The sequence below is a fragment of the Labrus mixtus genome, chromosome 2 (assembly GCF_963584025.1).
Source record: "Labrus mixtus chromosome 2, fLabMix1.1, whole genome shotgun sequence".
Lineage (NCBI taxonomy): Eukaryota > Metazoa > Chordata > Actinopteri > Labriformes > Labridae > Labrus > Labrus mixtus.
The window spans coordinates 5,331,204-5,353,645 of NC_083613.1; the positions used below are offsets into that span (position 1 = coordinate 5,331,204).

A 22,442-nucleotide genomic window follows, 5' to 3' on the forward strand; every position below is an offset into this window, starting at 1 on the left:
TGTACCCCTCCCCTGGCACATATCCCCTAAAGAAAAAAAAAACAAGAAACAAAAACAAAACAGGGTTGACAATAACAAAAAGTAGGTTCTCAGTCTAGATTAAAGTGACATTCTGTGCTTTTGACATATGACAAAAAAGTGTTCCAAGTTTTTCGAAAGGACCTCTCAGATCCAGACAGGGTTAACCTGATTTTTTCCAGTTTAAGAAAATGAAGCACCTCTTTAATCCAGTACACATGTGTAGGTGGGGCAGAGGATTTCCATCTCAGCAGGGTTGAGAATGCTACCAGGTCTTTTTTTATTTGAGGGAAGACAAAGTGCAGAGGGCAACACACCAAACAGAGCAGTTAAAGCATTTGGAACAATAGTTTTCCCTGTGACCTTGGATAACACAACAAACATTTCAGACCAATATGTATTTAACAAAGAGCAGTGCCATAACGTATGTATATAGTCAGCTGGAGCCTGTTTGCACCGATCACAAAGAGCAGAAACTGTATTAAATATTTTGGACAGCCTCACTTTAGTGTAGTGGGCTCGATGTAAAATCCTGCACTGAGTAAAGCTGTGTTTAGCACAAATAGATGATTTGTGTACCCTCTGCAGGATTCCCTCCCAAGCGCCATCTGAAATTTTCTGTCCCAAATCAGCCTCCCAAACAGCTTTGAGGGTATCCAAAGAAGAGTTTGAGCTGATTTTATGAATATTTGAATAAATTACAGGTATTGCACCTTTCAATGATGGAAGAGGCTCCAGAAACAAATCTGAGGTGGGAGGGAGGGTAGGGAAATTCAGAAGCAAAGAATGAACAAAATGTGAATCTGGAGGTACCTAAAAAAATGGCCTTGAGGTAATGAAAACTTTTCAACCAACTGTTGAAAAGACGCAAATGTTGAGTCTATATATAAATCTTTAAAAGTTTTTAGGCCCAGCCTAGCCCACATAGAAAATGTACTGTCTAACAAGGACGGAGGAAAGATATGATTCGCTGAGACTGGAGCCCGGAAAGAAAAGGTTTGAAGCCCAAAGAAGCGTCTGAATTGGGTCCAAATTTTAAGGCAGGAGGCAACAATAAAAACATTTTGAATAAGGGGAAGTGGAAGACAAAAGAGGCGAATATAGTAATGATTTCAAAGTCACCGGAGGAGCTGAATTTACTTCGACAACCAGCCACAATGGAGGGTTCTCAATATCCTCATAGCAAAGTCAGTAGTTCAAGTTCCTTATGTTCGCTGCCCAATAATAAAATAAAATGTTTGGCAGAGCCATTCCACCTAACTCTTTGGGTCGCTGTAGGATCTGACATCACAACCTGGGTTGTTTTTTGTTCCAGATAAAATCTATAATAAGGCTATCTACTGTTTTGAAAAAGGAAAGAGGAAGAAAAATTGGAACGCACTGTAACAAATACAAGAAGCGTGGAAGAACATTCATCTAATTCTAGCAGTAACAGAAAGATTAAGTAAGGACCATCTTTCAAAATCTTGCTTGATTTGTTTAAGCAGGGCGACAAAATTCAACTTACGAAGGTTAACCAATGTGTCAGCCACGTATACTCCCAGATAGACAAAGCCTGATTTAGATATTTTGAATGGGTTAAGTCGGACAAGAACAATAAAAGGTCATCCGCGTAAAGGGCGACTTTCAGCTCCACCCCATTTCTTATTATACCACAGAGATCGGGGTGAGACTTTAGAGCAGCTGATAAAGGTTCCATAACCATGGCAAATAGAAGAGGGCTTAACGGACAGCCTTGTCTAGTGGAGCGAAACAGTCGAAAGTATTCCGAGTTTGGGCTATTTGTTCTAACAGAGGCTTGTGGAGATGAATATAATAACTTTACCCAAGAAACACATTTTGATAGTAAAGTGTATTAAGGAGTGTTTTTTCTCCCCTAGTTAACAGTTTCACCTCCCTTCTCTGAGTTATAGTGATCCTCCACTTTGGTAGGGAGAATCCCTGCTGACCACTGATTCTGTCACGGCCGACTTGGACCCTCTTGTGTCTTGTCTTGTGATTTGCTCGGAGAACTTGACAGTGCTTATCAAAGTGCCCCCCGTCTGCTGATTATCTCTCCAAAAGAGCAGAGACCAAAGCTGTGAACACTGAGACTGTAGGAGCAGGCTTTCCCACAGAGGAAAAGACGGCAGCAACACTCAAACCAATAGAAAAAAACTTGGTTGAAAGATAGGCTTTGCTGGTTACAGAGTGTTTATTATTTAAAACATACCTCCCATCCGGCTCAGCAATTACTAACATAACCTTTTAACAACTAACCAACAGGTATTCAGGAGTACCTTTGTGTATTTTGTCATGGGCCTTCAGAGTGATGTATTTAATTTTAGAGATAATGAGAAAACACACACTTGACAAAGGTCCAGACAGAGGGACCCAAACGATGTGATTTTTCTAATACATTGCTGATACTTAGCAAGAGTAGTGTGTGTGTGTGTGTTTTCTTTTCAAGAGATATTGAGAAAGAAAGTTGTTTTTAAGTTTATTTATTTATTTATAAGTTTGTTTATTTAAAGCTAAACTCAAGGTTTAAAAAGTTGTTGCCCAGAGACCATGTTGATTTCTCATATACAGTCCATTGTATACGCTCCAGCCATCCAAAATCTTTCTGAAATATTATCTTTGTTTACTGCTGTGGGCTTAATGTGTGTTTGTCGTGGCTATAGGAGCATTTCAGGAGAGAGAAAGTTGCAAAGTAGGTCAACTGGTATCAAGAGCTCCTGGCTCAGCTACACTTTTGCATGTATAGTCCAATACAGCTGTACTGAAACATCTGTCGATCTCATATTCCACCATACCATCCCTTGTGGACAAGAAGCTTTGATTCTTGATGTGGTATTAGACTTGGATCATGAGGAGCAATTCAACTTCTATGTGATATTCTTGGTGTTTGCCTCCGGAGAAATCATTGCTCACTTGGATGTTTTCATTCAAAGATTTTAACGGTTCAATCTCTCGTCTGTTCATAGGTGATCCTGATTCTAACCAAGCTGTATGACTTCCATATTGGCAGCGTCACTGAGAGCACTCTTTGGAGGTGAGTACACAGGAGCTTTTCATTTCCAACATATTTGCAAATAGGTGTCTCTGAATCCTGTAGGGCTGCAGGAAGAGACAAAGGGTGGAAGTAGCCTTGAATGATGATCTTGGAATTAATTTGATGCTTCAGCTAATTGATCAGTAAGGTTGTGTGTTTTATTTCCAGTGTGAGCCTTAATAAAAATACAAAGGCCTGCTGATCTTTCTAATGCTAATGCATTAACTTTTTCTGTTGAGTCCAGTCTCTTTCTACCTCCTGCAGTCACTGCAGTCACTCTGTATCCCTTCCTCACAGCTCCTCTGCTGCTGTGAACACTTTGTTCTGGTGTCACGCACGGTCAGGCCGGGCACTCAGGGTGGAGTTTGCTGTTTGTCATATACTCTTGTTTCTGGCACATTGTCTCGTGTACTCTCCTTCCTCACCAGTTCTGGGAATAGAATAAACACAGATACATATGCACACTCACTCCTGAAACAACAGGATTGCTTGTAAAGAGTAAAAATACAATAGCAGTGGGATGGGTAACACATCCCCGATGAGTTGAAACTGCATGTAACCCCATTTTTCAAATCTAAGTGGATCGTGTTGCAGCTAAGAAAAAACTGCGAGCTAAAGTTGTCATTTCAGCTTAGAAAAAAATGACTGTTGTTATTTCAAAATGACTAGCCTGTCTTTGTCTGCTTGGGCTTGGAACCAAGGACCAAAAGCTCAAAATTACTGAATCTTTTCACAGTAGATCCCTGACTTAGATTGCACACTGCATTATGTGGCATGTAGGACCACGAGTTGTGCAGTATGTTTCAATAATATTGAATTGATTCACTGCCATGACATCTCTGGTTAAAGTATGTCAATCCTCACTCCCTATAACAACTCATAGCATGTGATAGGAAAACTTCAACCTGCTGCAAATCACACTACTTAGTAGGAATATATACTAAAACATATCTATTTTTAATGGTAAAAAAACAAACAAAGAACCCTTCAGTGCTACCAAGATGAGCAATCGACACACTGAAGAAGACATTAAATTACTAAGGGATGAAATTACTATTTGTAAAATACTTTGTGATATACCCTTCTCAAATGAACTTCACATAAATAAATACCAGTTATTTATTCTGTTGCTTATTTCACGACATCTTTTCCTTTAAGTAAATACAACATTGCCACAAAATGTTTGTGTTTAACATTAAGTAAGGTTGCTGACGACACTTGAAATACTAACAGAATTTATCGTTTTTTGAAGGAGAGTAGAAAGAGAGTCACTTTTAATTAATCCAAATCCCATATGCTTTCGATACCTCCCTCTACAATGATGCACTACGGTATACTGAAAAAATATGGGTTTTAATCTCAGCAGCTCTATTTGCCTATGAGAAATAAGTTTTAAGATTCTTGTGCTGACAGTCTTTTAAAGCCCAAAACATTTGCACTTATGAAGTCTAGCTACTTAGTTTGAAGTACTAGTTTGAGAAGCGGTGCCTAAGTGACTGCTCCCTACTTCTGGCATTTAGACAGCTTCTATGTAATTTGGACCCTGAGGCAAAAAAAGAGAGCATGTTTTTTTTTTATATATATATATATATATATATATATATATATATATATATATATATATATATATGCAAGAAAAATATCTGTTGAAAGACAGAACACAGTTGATTTAACTGCAGACACCATGGGTATTATGATTCCTGTATAACCAGCCTTACTGGCATTTTTCCGCTGTCCTGGTGGACACTTTGTGTATCGCTTGTGAAAGTTTCATTTTCACCCACAGTTTAGTTTCATTTACACAAAGAGCAGACTACAGTGTGCATGCAGCTCAGTTATCTCCTTACGTTTAAACCTTGGAGTTGATATGTCCGTAAGTAACATGTCATATATTGTTTGAATGCATTTTTATGAAGAGATATTTCTGTTCATGAAGATAACATTAAGCCTCCAGTTGTGAGTAAACACGGAGATCTGTTTGCTAACCGCTAAATAGCTAGCATTGAAGCATTGTGTCATGTATATGTAGGCCTACTACAGAGTACTAACACTTTCCGGAGTTGTTTAGCTGCTGAATAAATGTGTGAATGTTATACAGCAATGTCACATGTGAATACATGGGTTTACAATTCATAAGGATTTAAAAAGTAGATTAATTCATATTGTCATCTCTAGCTATTAATGTACTTCATACATTTAACTATTTACGGTTTCATTTCATGTGTGTATGCTTTACATGTGCAGTATATTGACACAATATTTGTACTGTATTTTCAGTTTTACAGAAACGACCATCACTAAAGCCACTCTGTTCAAGAAAACGGTTTTATTGGAGTTTTTGTTCACTATCTGTCTAGCCTTGCTCAGAAACGCAATCGTGAGGACAGAATAATGGGTCATAAAAGAGTCCAGCAAAACCTCTTTAAATAATTCAGTGATTGCTTCGTGATAAGCCTCGACTTGCTGCATTTATATAACGTGTGTACAGTCTGTCCTCTCAAATTTGAGCCACATTTTCTCTCAGGTTTATCCTGTTATACAACCAAGAAAACTTCAGTAAAAAAAGGTCTCCTACAGTATGTCCTGACACACTTTGATGATCCCTACAGTTACATAAAGTCCCCTAGATGTATCCCTGTTGAAACCACCACAGATGGCAGAGAGAGGACATCATGTAGCCTAAAGGAGAGGTGAAAACCATCATAATGCAAAGTGAATGGAGCTGAAATAAACTTGCTCGAGCACAAACTTGGGCACACGATGCATTTATCAGAAACAAAGTTTTAGTTCTCAAAATGCATTGCCTTACTTCACACTCAGTGATCGACGCATCTGAGGTGATGCCTTCTCGCTTTATATTTTAATGGTGCCTTCAAAGGCTCTGCTCTTTAAGGGAGCCCAATCAATGGAGCTATGAAGGAATGGAGATTCTGTTTGGAGAACAAACCCCTCTTGAACAAGCAAACATGAACTTTGGATCTTTGTTTAATAAGTAATAATCAAAATAAGAACATAGGGTGGAGAGAGCTGAGGCTGCAAACAGCGTTGAAATCATGGATGTATAAAGTTAAATGGATGCTGCGACCATCCAAATGGCATCCCATTCAGTCTAACGGAAGCTATAGCAAAACTCCAGTGGACTTCTGTTGGTTTTATGTACAAGGGAAGTCAGACATTTTGCTCTTTCAAATGTTATTTACTCAAAGAGATAAAATCACTGGCTCACATATTATATGCAGCCAACATACAGCTGTTTACATGGACTTGTTGGGAAATAGCACCATGGGAATACATTGCTTGGTTTATAGCAAAAAACATCTTTCCCCAATACAGGCCACGTGAAGCTTTCAAACTGACATGTGCTGCTCAAAAAAGACTTGACTTGACTCAGAGCTGATCTGGCCTCAACTTCTTCCAGTACTCCAAAAAGTAAAAAATATCTGTTCACCTATGCCCTATTTACAATTTGCATTTCTATCGTCTAGAAATACACAGTAAGATAGACTTCCTTGATTGCAGGGAATAACAATAGAAGAAGATTCACATTGCCTTTGACCCGAAGTCTAGCTTGTGGTACAATGGTAACTTCTCTTCAATTAAACTGGCCAAAATTAGCCTATTGCTACCGCCTAATACATGTTTTTGACAAATTAAGTCCCCAACATCAAAATGTGCATGTCCGTTTCTCTGAGGGAATTGAATATTGCAAGATGTCAGAGATAGAAGGCGTATGTTAATGGAGTGGGTGCTGTTTGAGTTGGCGTTGACTGTGTTAAAGTTATAAATGAGTACATTTATGGACAATGTCCACAGCAGTTCAGGTTAGGGCAATGCCAGCATCTAATAACACTGGAAGTATTTTGAACCATCCACAAAGATAACACCCAATGAGCACCTGCAAAAGCTCTTTACAGATTTGAACAAAGGCACATCAGTGGTATGTCTGAGAGTCACTCTCTGCTACATTGCTAATTTGGCTCACAAGCGATGATTTGACCCACACAAACCCTGAAACTGTCATCTGAGTTAAGTGCGCCTGACAGTTTAACTCTGCAGGGAAGATGTAATCAGGTGAAGTAACTTATCCATGATGTGAGGACAGGGACATCACTCTGCTTGAAGATCAGCATTATTGGCAGCACTCCCAGCCCTGTCACTCACCCACAAACCTACAGTGAGGGCAGCAGCTGTCCATCTAAGCTTGACTTTCCAATATGTCACTGTCTGAAGAGATGCAAGATTGTTTTTTTTTTTTAAAACAGACATAAATAATCTGCTTGTAGTCTACTTGTAAATAATAACTTGGGTTGAATTTGAGATAGGAAAGCTAGAAGTTGAGGAATATGATGGAAGAAAATATGAAAAAATAGAAAGATAAAGGGCAAGCTCTTTACTGAAACAGCAATTTTCTTGAATCAGCTCATCTGTGGCTGGGTTAGGAAACCTGGCTGACTCACGTCAGCTCCAGTCTGTGCTTCGTCTTCTGTTGTCAGCTAATTGAGATCACAGCTTTGATAGGGATTGAAGATGAGCAGTTGGAGTGAATGTTTATCGCTTTATGGGAAGACGTCTCGAATGGAAAGTCTAACGCTGCCTTTTTGCAAAAGGTCAAGGCAGTGGCAACAACCTCAAAGTATCGCCCAGTCAGTCTGTCAATTTTAATGAACATCCTGACCTTAAACAATGAAAGCTAGTCAGTCTGTCTGTGCATAATTTTCAAAGAAAGCCCCGATATGTGCGTGGTCGTGGAGAATGAAACATAGGCGAGCTGCTCATTGTTGACAGTAAATCAACTCAGCAAAACAGGTCTTCAAAGTTGTTCAACCTCTCTCATCTGGTCTCTGGAGCATTGCCTCTCTGTGGAAGAAAACTGATCAGTTATGACAAGCCCTGTACTCATTTGCAGGTATTCAAACATGGGGAGATTAATGCCAACAACAAAGTCAGGCTGTATTTTCCTTTTCTCATTATATAAATTTGACATATCCTATAGGCCTACTTGTACTTTTTCCAAACAAGCCGATGCAGTAGTTGTTATATCAGTGCTATATACAAAGTTTATTAAAGTCATATACTCACAGTATATCACTGAATCATTGAACTGGAACGATCGTGATTAGCTGCAGTCTTTCTGTCCCACTGAAGTACACAAAAGAAAATCCTTAATTATTTGATGTGATCCGCTTCGAGTTAGATACTGCTGCAATTAACTGAAGGCTTAATTATTTAAAAGGATTGGTACAGGACCAAACTGAAGTGAGTACACCTGGTGTGAATGACAGGCACTAACTTCAGCACTCCTTTCACTGCATGGGGACAGTCAGGGCAACAGCTGTGATGAACAAGAACTTTTATAGACTGTCAAAATTAGAATTGGTGTCTGCTTCTAGTCGTTTCAATACTGTTTTCAGGTCTTCACAAACTGATTGTGATTCATTTAAGAAGACTTGAACTTGTAATAACTTAACGGAGACTGCTGTACAGATTTTGTAACCAGGATAGCTGCCCCGTGCTGGCCATTGGAGATAATGCAGGTTTTAGGCACTTAATGTCTCAGCCTCAGCAGTGTGCTGTACATCTGTCGCTGACCTAACTGGCAAAAGTTACAGTCATTGAAAATAACCCAATAGAAGGGATTCATCGTCCACCCAACTCTCTGGTTTGCTTTTTTAGATCATATTGAGGAATCTGTTCATTTTCTTGAATCGCACAGTGTGTAAAGTTCGCCACCAGGGGACTCTCAATCAATCTACCAATAACAAAAGAGGACGTCGACGCTGTCGGGGAATCATGGGAGTGATTCTCTACGCTGCCCCCCCCCACCCCACCCCACCCCACCCTGATGAAAACGTACTCCGAGTTGGCCGTATAAGTCAAGACAGTGGGTGAAACAGCCTTGAGGAAGAGAATATGTTTACAGACGTTGTAGCCTAGTTTATTTACATTTTTATCTCAGCAGCATCAAGTGTTTCCTTGGCAACAATAAACGTTTTGTGCATGTCATGGCGGCTCTTTCATGGCAGCCGACACAACTATAAAATAAGGGATTCCTCTGGCTTTGATAACTGTTAGAAATATTTGAGGTAATGTAAGTACTCAACAAAAAAATTATAACAAAGATTTAGTGCATTTTAAAATAATTTAGATATTTTAGTGTATGAATTCTACATATCACACCTTTAACCAGCTTACTGTTCAAAGGAGTTTGAATTAAACTTGAGTTTTTTTTACAATTTGTTAAATGGGTTTGAGGCTTAAAACTCATTAGGTGACTTAGTGTTTCTGCAATTTGGCAACACATCATGTCAAAGAAGCCGTGCCTTTCAGGCTTTGACTCATAAATAATAATACTAAACCCGGCTGACAATTATCCCTTGATGTGAGTTAACAGCTGAAGTCTCATCTGCACCTGCAGTGCATGAAGTGAGAACACCTCTCACTCTCAACGATTATTATGCTCTCTCTCTCTCTGTGGTCTGAAACTGGTGAATCAATATCTGTGAGAATGAGCATCGCTCTCCTGTTGAACTGCTAAATGATGACACCGCCATACCACCGACAAACATGCACAAACTGTCAGACTTTTCATTGTACCCCTCGGGGAACATCGCTGTAGTCTTAGTCAGTTTGTCTTATCATATTACGGCATGTAAAGTTTCACACCAAATGTTCAGGCGGTTGGCTCTAATTCTTTTGATTTAATTGCTCTTATTCTCGCCTTCAGCAAATTAACGCTGATCTGATAATAACAAAAAAAGAGCATTCTTTTCACTTTATTTCTGTCCTCTATTAAGCTGCTGATTAGAGCTGTAATGATGTTTTGTATGAGGAAATGTTCATTATGATGATAACTACACTTAAAATAGTGCTGCTGAATATGGCAGGGATTATGAAGTATTTAGCAACAGTTTGATTACTGGCGGGGAGATAATTACAGTAGTACATGTGCTTCAGGTCTGAAAAAAATAATTATCTAGAAGTTACAGGGGGGGCTACGGCGATTTGAATGTCAGTTTTGCTAGTCATGGGGAGCAGTGCTTAAGAGACTAGGGCAATGGTTGAATAATATCTTCTTTGCCTCTGGTTAAGCCTTTTCAAGTCAAGAGTATGACAACTAAAGATATCATCATGCATTCTTTTCATCTCTTTGACCAAGAACCAGGCAGGGAGGAGCTAGCAAAAACATGCTGTTGGTTACATAATGGATGAGTGTTTTTTTTGTAGAGTTACCCATATATGGTCTTTGACTCACAATATCTTAACCTCTGCTCTCTTATTTATTCTACAATTCTACAATTCACTTAGCAGACGCTTTTATCCAAAGCAACGTTTACATTTACAAAAATGTATATTAGATATCGGTCTGTTATGCAACGTTATGCCAGTAAATTTTCAATGTGCTCAGACAAAGTTAAAACTGAGCTGTTCAGAGCTTACTGTATCTTACTTACTTACTTACTTACTTACTCCCCTATATACTGCCCACTTGTGGTGCAATTATAGTAAAGCTAAAATGAAAAAGCTGCAGGTGGCATATAATGATGCATTCAGAATATTTCTGAAGCTACCAAGATGTAGTCTCACCCAAGGACGTTATACCTGGAGGCACAACCAGGTCCTCCGGCAACTGGCTGAAGGGAGGAGGGCTACCACCAATGCACTCTCTCCCCCAACCTCTGGCTTCAATTATACAGAACTACTGCCTTCGTACCAGCAGGACAAGTCCAAAGGAATCCAACCGTGAGAAGGGAAGCATGCCAATTGGATGCAGCCAGGGATTGGAAAATGCAAGTTGATCTTGACCAGAAGCTTGTATTTCCACCAGAAATTGTCGCAACCAATCTCAGGCCTGATTTGATTATGTGGTCAGCCTCACTAAAGTCCCTATATATTGTGGAACTAACTGTGCCATGGGAGACTGCAGTTGGGAAAGCATATGAACGCAAGAGGCTGAAATATTCCGATCTGGCAGGCGAGGAGATGCAGCCGATCTGGAGATTGGCTGCAGAGGCTTTGTTGCAACATCTTCCACCAGGCTACTGAAAGGGATGGGAGTTTGTGGACAGGCCCCTCCGACGAGCCATCAGGTTGCTGTCAGAGGCTGCAGAAAGAAGCAGCAATTGGATCTGGCTGAAAAGAAAGGATCCCAACTGGGCTGCAAGATGACCATAAGCATACAGGAGGGGTAAAAGCAGAGGGGGGTGTACCTGGGACGCCAGGTGTTGCCGTTGAGCCTTCTGGAGATGTCGTGGGCCTATCAATGAAACATCAAGGAAGGAGGGTGCCCACCTGATGACCCCAATGAAGCGATTACCCCTACCCCCCATTCAAGACATCAAGACTCAATAAAGTGTTGTTTACTGTCGGCACTGAAGGGATTGTAACATGAAGTCCTATGAGCTCAACTGTCTTACACTCCTTCAACATTGTCTGACTCGTCATGCACACAATTTAAAGAAAGTATCAGAATTGATGCAGCACCACCAGCCATAATATTTTTCATCATTCCAAGCATTCATCTACCTTTACAAGAATTGGCCTCGACATTTCTGATAACACAGAATGCCATCAATTGAGTTCAATTTGGTCAGATATTGACCTGTTACGTCTGCAGCAGCTATTATGTGATTGGCAAATGTAAAAAAGTGTGCTAGTAGAGTCTGGTAGGACAACTTCTTCCTATATAGGGATCACTTTCAATGTCGTAGTCTTAAGATCCAACTGAGGCTGACTCAGTTAATCGAACAATAACAAGAGATATTGTCGAGGCTGGTGGGCAATCATGGGAGTGATTCCATCTCCTCCCTTATGTAGCGGTCTTTCACGTAACATCCGGTGTTTCCACAGCAACAAAGTTTTTGTTCAGTTCTTGTCTTAGAGCAAAAACATATATTTTTTTCTCGCTAGGGAAGGAGTGATGTTTACCAGGAAAACTCAGGGGGGGCTCATTGCATTTAAAGAGACACAGACCCAAAATGAAGCGTTCTGAGAGAGCTGGTTTATACAGGGTCACAAACCTCCTCTGTTGTTTGATTCATGTTATATTTTGACCAAAGCACAGCCCAGATGTTTCATTTAGACCACAGGGGACCGTTTTAAAAGGTGGAAAAGGGGTATAATAGGTCCTCTTTAAGTCAAGTAACACATTTTTATATAATTTTCATATGCAAGAAGCTGCAGGTCCCCATGCTTTTCCACCATGAAAAGATAAGAAACAGGGAGGGAAAAGCAAACAAACAAACAAACATGAGTGGCCCCACTTTCTTTTTAAAGAGGACCATCATGTTGGAGGGGATTCCCTCGCCCAAAACAGGAGTCCATTAGAGAGACTGAGGGAGTATGAGAGAGAGAGTGGAGATAGTTCTACGTTATCACTCCCCGGCTGCAGACTCCATTTCTCCTCGCTGAGCCAGGATGGGGTCACCTGGGGGTGAGGAGTGACATCCTCTCAAATTGCATCATTTTGCTGAGCATGCTCACAGGGTATGTGATATTTCACAGGTCAGTGCCTATAATAAGGGCCTGGCTCTCTCCGTGAGACCCACCTGATGTCTCTGACCTTTTGCAATTGGACTCCGCATTTCCCCTCGAAGACCTCGCCAGCCCGGGCTCGTCCGAACTTTTCATGAGCACTTCAATAAAAACCACTCTGGAAATGGCAAGGCTGATGCGTCTATAGTTGGATCACTTAAAATCATAAAAATAGTGAATGGTACTGCGGATAATTACAGGTCCACTTGCATTAGGCATCTGCAAAAAGCTGTACCAAGCAGTATTTCAATGGATCACTCCCCAGATCCCGTCAGCCCTATGAATGAATATTTTAGCTTCTGTGACCACCTGTTTTGGTTTCAAAGTTAAGTTAATGGTTTCAAGTCTGTCTTATTACTCTCATTGACGTTGCTACCATATATGGCAGCTGTACTCAGTGAAAAATCACTCTCTTCACTCTGGCTGCCCAGCAACAAACAGAAGTCAGACAGTGTTAATGATTTGCTGCAGTAGAAAGTATATAGCAGCTAAAGGGACCGATATAACCCTATGGAGTTTTTGTAGACATACTGGAGCTAAAAGGAAAGTTATTATAGTCATTTGCAGCAGTAGAGAAAGTTTTTAGACAAAGTAAAAGTAGAACATAACATTGACAAACAATTATGTCACCAGTAACTTTAAAATGGCATTTTAAGGGAATAAAAGTCTTAAAGCTGATAGGAGTCTTGTTTTTATAATTTAACGTGAAGAATATGTATCAATCAAAAATATAAATACCGTAAAACTTCGATTGATTGCCCGGGGCTTTTATTTACTTCATTGTATGAAATGAACCTGCCTTTATTTAAGACAGTCAATACGATTAATTTCAAACAAACATGAAGACTATCAAATTCTAAATTTACACCAGAAAAAAAAATGTTACCGTGCACAAAGTTAAGATATCAATTAACACATTAAGTTACAAATAAAGACTTTTAAAGACAGTATGCAAACCTGCCGCACAGCTGGTACACATACTACGCATACTAGCATCATTATGTCATCTTGGACACATGTTGTAGTCCATCTTTATTTTTTGTGTCTTACTGCTTTTTTGTCCTTATTTTTAATCCGCTAACGCTAACAAAACATTTAGCAACACCAGGCTAGTAAAGGGGACTGGGCCTTAAATTGGGATGGTCTTTGATTTGAGTTTTACAGTATAGCCAGATGTAGTGATTAGAAACTTCTACTCCCAGCATTAGCCGTGTCAGGTAAGAATTGTGTGCTGCTAACAATTGCAGGTGTTGACGTTCAACAAGTGTCTATTTTCTTTTGTTAGATTGGTGGGGGCTGTTGGCATTTTCTTTTTTTTTGCATTTAGCATTCTTTATATCCCCAAAATATAGCTTAGGTGTTTCATAAGATGTATGAATATCATGTCAGTGTAGAAGCAGGCTGATCCAATAAGGACCAACAACAAAATAAGAACCAGTTCAATCTTCAATGCTTATATGTTTTGCATATTACCATACAATGCTTGTACCGGTCAGTGGTTTTCATTTATGCATACAATACAAGCCGAAAGATAACCAAGAGAAGCCTGCCACACATTTGCTCTATACAGGATTATTAGTTGAGCTGTTGAGTGGAAGTGAACATAAATGATAACGATTCAGAGAGCGGACTCGACCTCATCTGCATAAAAGGTATGAGTTTCCTTCTGTTGGTATTTGGCTCTATAAACGACTATGACTTGACTTGAAAAAGCCAACACATCAACAAGCATGGTTGTGTGCACACTGACAAACCTCATCGTTATATAGATTCTGCTTTAAAACAAATTTCATGGGAATTCCAGCGACCTTTTTGTTTCCCCATTAGTGCTTTACCTCAGAGTTAACCCATAAATCAACCTCGCTGTCATTTAAAAGGTCATTTATATTGATCCTTCCTCCCAAATATTTAAAATCTGACATTTTTAATTACACACTCCTGGGCTCTTTCCTTTTTCCTTTTTTTTTCCTCAAGCTTGTACTCATTAGCCTGCTGCCATAACAGCATTAAGTAAATTTCATCAAGAGTTTTAAAACTTGAGGCGATACCATGGCCAATCAAGGGCATCTCTCTTTGAAGTGCGTCTGGTTTGTGATTGTTACTCGAGCATTTTGTTTTTTTAAATATTTTGATCCTGAAGGGATAAATCTGTTTGTGGTGGATTCCCGAGCATTCAGGCAAAGTTAATGCCCTAAATATATGATGAGTGTTCCCGTGTTTGACGACAGCAGCGAGTAGCCTGCGAGCTTTGACTCCACGGCTTATCTGAAATGACATAAATATTCACATTAAGGACAACATTGTGACACAAATTGCCCGCAGCATGGAGCTGGACCGTGGTGGCTGGTGATGTGGCTTGTGCCCATGGGTGCTGTGGCTAGGTGCAATTTTGTACTGAACATATACAGTCAGCGCTGAGGCCACATGCTTAGGATGTGTTGATATTGTGAACAGGTTGCTGCCAACACTGAGAGACACCGTCAGAATGAGCCGAATGTGTGAACAGTCAAGAATATGTGCCGAACACAGAGCAAGTTTAAAAAGGTCGGAGGAAAGTTTATTATTCATGTTTCTCCTCCTTCTCCTTACTTACCTTTGTAAAACTTTACCTTCACATGTCTGAGATATAAGTTCCACATGATTGGCTGTGGAGCTACTTATCAGAGAGAAGAATGGTACCAGATAAAAGCAGAGTCGTGAAGGATAGCTCCCGCTCACCCTCATGGAGAACAATCCCCCCCACACACACCGCCCTCTTTCTCTTTGGAAAATGGAAACAAAAAGTGTATTTACCCTGTGCGGCTGCAACAGGATGCACGCCGCCAAATGAGCAGGGGATCAAACGAAAAGGCTCACAGAGCGTGCTCAGACTTCTTAAACTCCTCCCTGGCTTTTATCACTCCTTCTTTACCAAGTCTCCGCCAGAGAAACAGCTGGTGCTCTGCTAAACACTCGCATATGTGAGTCGTTTAAACACACCTCAGCATGCAGCGTCAGTGGTGACTGGAAAAAAAGAGGGAATGATTTATAAATTAAATTAAAATTTGGATTCTGCAAACACGCCGCATGATGTGCATAAATCCACAGGAATAATGGCAGATAAGAATCAAGTTTGTTTGCAGCCCTCCTCCATTACCACAGAGGAGGACTGTGAGAGGTCCCTGCAGAACACATTACAATAATAGTTTTTAAAATGCAAGCTACGTCTGCTTGTTTGGAGGTCTATAGACAGATCATTAAGCTATCTCTAAATGCCATGCGATCGATAAGTTTGAGGCAATCATCTGTGAAATATAGACTAGAAACTGGGGCAGTGCATCAGCCTCAAGTCCAAACTTCTACTTTATACCTTATCACAGAAGAATGCAGTTTAAATGAGGTCTATATCAGTGGTTCTCAACTGGTGGGTCGGGGAGCCGTTTTCAGGGGGGTCACGTGATTGGGAAAAAGAGGTGTCAAAAAATCTATAACGCACTTTTAAAACTTGTTTTGTTTTGTTTTTGTTCATAAATAACTTAAAACAAATGTTTTAAAAAATGATGGCAAGTGAAAAGTTAATTAAAAGGTAAAATCTAATTATACTTAATTCATTTAATGAAATTATTTTTTGTATAATCAACAAGTTGAGGTTAAAGGAGAAGATTCAAAACAGAAAACTTTTAATTAAGTGCATATTTTCATCTCCTCTGATAACCTTTTGTTTTCATTGTTTTAGCCACCATATTGGTGAGCAGAAGCTGCAGTTGATTTTTTTTGTTTTTTTTTTCCTTTGGGATTGTACTGCCTCAAAAGGACTCTTGCACAATGCAAGCTAGCAATGATCCACCAGAAACTGAGCTAACATTGATTTGAATTTCCAGTTTTCTATGAAGGAATGAAAAGACTAAACACATGTCTGTGAGCAAACCCTCCCAAGGCCCTTTTTATTTTCCTTTGGCACTTGGACTTCCTGGTCTTCCAGACCCTGACATGTCAGTTATCATTCCTTACAACACTCCAGAAACCTGTTGGAGCAAAAAAACTGGAGCCAAATGTTTAATATGGTGCACTGCCACTCTCCAGCTTTGTAATAATTGAGTCTTCAAATTGCTGTTTTCTCAGGCCTTCTCTCACTATGAATAATGAATGGAAGTCATTTCTGGTTGTTCTTTGCCCGCCAGCTTTGCAGGGATGAAAGATACACTGGAGGCTTTTTTGGGTGAGTGTGTGTAGGTGTGTGTGCTCCAGAGCCTGAACTCTGACTAAGATTTAAATCACAAACTGTACCATAACATCTGTGATGGACTACAGGGGGAAACTTGGTGCACCTCACAGTGTGCGAGGTGATAAAGTCATTAGACAATATGGCCGAGGTCAGCAGGAGACATCCTCAGTGGAAAACAACATAGATGTCAAAAGAACATTTATCTTTAGTAAGGCCAAAAAATGTCCTTCAAGAACTCATAAAAATGTCATCATGGCTCTGGGAATTTTTTCTATAGATAGATGCTTTTTCTAAAAGGATTAACTCTTAAAAAAAAAGAAGCTTCCTTGAATGTGGAGAACAGGGAAGGGGATGAAGCAAAAAACACTTGCCTACCAGCTGTCAAGGTTGACTGGAGAACAGGGGCTGTGAGAGGGATACACAACGAATGTTGTCACTGAAAGCGATCTTTGAATGTCAGCACTTCTGCCCCACTCAGCTTATTCCTTTAAGGTATTTCCTCAACGCTGCATTTGTCAGGCATTGCGCAATAATGCGTCCAAGGGTTATTTTTGGTAAGGCCCGATGGCAGCACAGTGAGGATGATGTTTTTTTTATCACATTCTTATAACATTTTTATATCTCTCTTTTCTAGCCTGTCTTTTGTGTACATGCTATCACACTTCTCCTGCGCCTGTTTGTTATGTAAAATCTTTTGATTTACACTTACAGGATCCTCTCTGACTTTCTCTTTGTCGAAAGCAGCGGCATGAATTGCAGCACAGTCTGCTGGCACATTTCCTGTTTCTGTTTGTTTCACACATGGGTTGTTTTTATATTTTCCTTCCTCTCTCCCTCTCTCTCTCCCCCCCCCCCCCCCCCACACACACACACACCAAAATAGACACATACATTAATGCACACACACACACACACACACACACACACACACACACACACACACACACACACACACACACGAGTGGCTATGCACAGAAACACATTTCTTAATCTATTGAATGAAAGACAGACTTTGGCATACAGTGCTCAGTCTTATGAGGTTCCATTATTTTTTTCATGCTTCACCGTCCTCCGCTCCCTCGTGTGTCTCGCACAAAACTCAGCGCTGTCCCACACAAACACCTGCAAATACAACATCTTCCAATCTTAATGTGTCGAATCTCCAAAGTCATTTTCAATTATGCTTCAGTGGATTCTGCATTAGAGGAGAGATTGTGCAGCAGTTGCCTTAGGTAAAAACATGGAAAGATGCCAGCACATGTGTGTGCCTGTGTGTATGTGTGTGTGTGCGCCACCTTTGAGCAGGATTGTGTGTGTACGCTTCAGTTGGTGTGCAAGATTTCACAAGAGTGCGGCTCGGGGTGAGTGTATATTCCACAGATAAACTCCTTGACAGCTTGTACATTATGATTCCCCTTGCTGAGATATGCTCTGCTGATGGGAGCAGTGATTATTAAAACCTGCTGGAGGTTTTTCCTGCCTCTCCTAAAGACGCGCTGCAACACAATCCCCATATTTATCTTTTTTTTTTGTTCTATATCGTTCAGATCTCATGTAATGGCACTGTTTGTATTCTGTATGGGTTTCCAGTGTGATAAAAGTTTTCATATATCTTCCCTTCCCATATGTATATATATATTTTTTTCTGCTGAAAGGCAGTGGAAATTGAATGTGTTTTGCAGTCATACCGCGTTACATGCTGTTTTTTTTTTTTAGCATGTGGGATCGGGCCATCAAAGGCTCTGAGTTTGTCTTTCTGTATTTGAAAAAAGAGCCCGTTTTTTAACATTTCATCCGCACCGTATACATTCATTCCAGCAACAAAGATAAATGAATAATGGCATCACATCTTTATTTGGAGAGAAAAAAAAGGTAGGAAGCTGGTGTTAGCTGAAGGTGTAAAAGTGTTTTCAAAAAGCGAACAGTCCATCCATAAATATACTGATCTCACTTCCCATGCTCTCTGATGTTCTCCCATACAAGTTTTGATTCAGTGTAACTGGAAAACAGTTCAAGGTTATGAATATTAAACAGATGGATAGATTCATGTCTTCAGTATCTTGCAAAATCAAACTTGTTTTCAAAGTCAGCCCCTACATGAAGGAACATTTCTGATTCTGATGCCTCCTTGTGGTCGTATCCTTAAAGACATCCAAATGGATCCTCCAACTCGTTCATGGATTGACAAACAAAATGTCACTGCAAGAAACGTGCCATAATTGTTTTAAACTAAGCCACATCAGGGCTTTAACTGCCAAGTTTCAGGCAATTTCAAACTTTTATTAGAGTTAGAGTTTATTCCAGTGGATTTTACTACATTGAAAACAAATTTATTTGCAGATGGATGTTGTATATTTTGATATGATAATTGTTTGGACATGTTCGATCATGGGATTTACTATGTCTTTTAATATATAGTATTTTTTAGAAAAAAACATGTATAGATTAACTGTTTTTTTATTCAAATAAGAAGGAACAGGTATTTGGAAAATCAATTATCTGATAAATCAAGGTACTTTAGCAAATTGCCCTGGAAAAAGCTCAGTTTATTGATTTACAATATTGATAACGATGGATTAAATATCCCATATCAGACAGATTGAGCTAGATGTTGCAGTAACATTATGACAAGAAAAAATGGAATATGCAAATGTATATCACTCCCTGTATGCTTTTAATTCTAACAGACTCAAATGTCGCTGATAAATTCACAAATACTTGATCTTTCTTTCAGAATAACCAGTGAGTGACACTTTCCTGTTGTGTAAGGTTAAATTAGCGTTGTCAGTGGCAAAAAACTGCACCTGTGCATGTACTTTGATTGCATTTCCTTCCAATTATTGCAGCCATCACATTCTGTTTCAGGCTGAGAGAATCTATAGCACGATATCAAGATGGCTGAATAACCCTCAAACACACATCCAAACATGTATTTTTGTTCTCAAGTAGTTTTGACATATGTGCAAATAACACTAAACTATACATAAGTCAGGCCTTTTTTTGACCCTTCTCTTGTGAATGAATGGACAGGGAAGCTGCACAGAAAAGAGCCATTATCTCAAAGTCCACTGTTCTTCCAATAACAGTGAACTGTGACAACAGTGCTTGTTTCTGCCTGAATGTTGTCTCGAGTGTCGGATTAGTGTATGGGATTAGAGCACTTAATAATCCGTTGGTTGAATGAAGCACTACACAGGCAGCAAGTAGCAGACAAATTGCCCCCGGCAGCTCATCCATCCCTTCATTTTCTCTGCCTGCTTGCTCTTATTCAGCCTCACATATAGAGGCTGGAGCCTTTTTTCTCCATGCCTCAGATAGAAAGGCAAGGAAACACCAGGACAGGTCAGCAGTCGCTGCAGGGCCAGCACACAGACAAGACACAGACACATGTTACAATGTTCACTGTGGGCAGTTCTGACTCACTGAGCAGTGATCTGCAGTTTGTCTTGATGTCTAGGCATCCACTATGGGTTAAAAAAAAAGACATGCACTGCCTATAACTGTTGTTGAAAACGTTTAAACAACTGTGTTTGAATGTAACAAGATGCTTCCTGCATGTTGATATACTGAGGTGAAACGAATCAAAGAAAGGTTCAAAACTAACATGATGTGGGGCGCTGGTGGCGCAGTGGGTAGTACACGCGTACCCATGTACAGAGGCCATGTTCCTCCAAGCGGGCGGCCCAGGTTCAAATCCGACCTGTGGCTCCTTTCCTGCATGTTAATCTCCATTCTCTTTCTCCCTGATTTCCATCTCTATCCACTGTCCTATCTCTCCAATAAAGGCACAAAAAGCCCAAAAATAAATCTTTCAAAAAAAAAATGTGTCCGAGCAAGTGGTCCGGCCATCATGAGCCTCACAAACCAGTTCAATGCTTCCCAGGCAATGGACTCCAGCTGTGAGACAGACTTGCTACCTTAGGAGTGACATCCACATTTGCATCTTCTGAACCATGCAGTTTATGTCTACTGCCTATTGGAACTAGTAGAGCAGTGACATGAGCAGTTTTTACTTTGGGATGTGTGTTTAATAGCATCACATCCAATCTTAAACTAGTTAAGAACATCCAATCAAATATCAGGTGATTTGTATTCTGGCAAATGAAGTTCTGTTTGTGTATTTTTGTTACCCCACCAAAACAACTCTCTTGTTTCACTCGGCAGAACACCTGAACCATGGAGATTCTGTTGTGCTGAAATGGTGCAGCGCTTTCATCACACATTTTGTTGCTACTCTGTGACATTCATCATAACTGTCCTGACTCATTTCTTTCCTTTCGCTGGGAGGGAAAGTGCAGTTTGCTCCTCAGTTTGGGGTGGGGGAGGGGGGGACGTGCTTCAGCATCAGAGGCAAAAAAAAAACATCCAACAGGAAACAATGTTAATTCTCTTGGAAAATATAGACGACATACACTGTAAAAAGTTTGACTATTAGTTACTTAAAAAAATTAAGGCACCAAAGTGACACGTACATTTTTTAAGTAGATTTAAAGTTCTTCAACTTTAAATAAAAACTACTGAATTATTTAACCAAATTTAAAAAAACTAAATTAGTACATACTATTTTAAAAATGTGTTTAAATATATTGCATTTAGTAATATGATGCCAAAAGATGAGTTATATAGCAAAAAAAATTAAGTAAATCAAACACAATTTCTCAAGAAAAAGTTATTTATATTTATGGGGTAACTGAGGAAATTAAACTTTTTTTTAATTATGTATTTGGTGGAAATTAATTCAAATTTACTGAAAATATAGAGGAAACTTATTAATATGTACTTAATATTTGGTAGAAATGTATTTTAATTTACTAATTGTTGAATCAAAATTGAATTATTTTTATGGATAATCTACATAAAAAATATTTGGAATCACTTAGTAACATTAATAAAAACAATCAATTCAACACATTTACATGGCCTTTCCTAATTATTTTTACCTAGAATAATTGATCAAATTTATGCTTCATTAAGTATCAGAGTGCTTTAAATCTATTTGATTGTCACTTTGTTGCCATACATTTTCTGAGCACAATCTACTCTAATACTTTGGCTTTTTCGTAGTAAGCTTTACTTAATACCACAACAAAAGATCACAGTGCATTAAAGGACAGTACAAAAACATGTATTAGGGCAACTTTGTGTAAACAAGCTTATAAAACCGTTTTTAGTGCTATATTATGCAAATATAAAATATTGGGAGGAGCTACAAAAAAAAGGCTGTAAACCATGTGTACTACAGGCAAAGAACATCCACTGGCCTTATGGTGTATCATTTTGGTAAACAATGCTTAACACAGGGTCTTGTTCACATAGTTACTAGGCTCCCATCAGTGTACTAACAAAGACCTGTCATTACTCAAAGATTCAAAAGCTTATAAGCATTTAACAACACTGCACAATAAACTCTGTCCATCACAAGCACAGAATATTCTTAGCATTTGAACAATATTTCTGAACTGCAAGTATGTATTCTTATCTTTGTACTGTATGAAATTGTGTGTACAACATACACTAACAGAAATCCTCAGGAAATTTGTTTTATCAACAAGTAACTGATTGATCAGATTTTCATTGAGCAGCAAGCTCCAATAAGGTCGGGTGACCTTAGGAGAGTTACCTTACATCTTGCTATAACTTGGCACATTTATAATT

The 22,442-nt window shown here is 39.4% G+C and overlaps 1 protein-coding gene across 1 annotated transcript in view; it reads left to right on the forward strand.

Moving 5' to 3' along the window:
* Positions 1 to 22,442, forward strand: part of sorcs3a (sortilin related VPS10 domain containing receptor 3a) — a 236,203-nt gene that overhangs the window by 92,349 nt on the left and 121,412 nt on the right. The window contains exon 2 of the mRNA XM_061048343.1: positions 2,985 to 3,052. Within this exon, the coding sequence (XP_060904326.1) occupies positions 2,985 to 3,052 (68 nt within the window). The remainder of the gene's footprint in view (positions 1 to 2,984; positions 3,053 to 22,442) is intronic.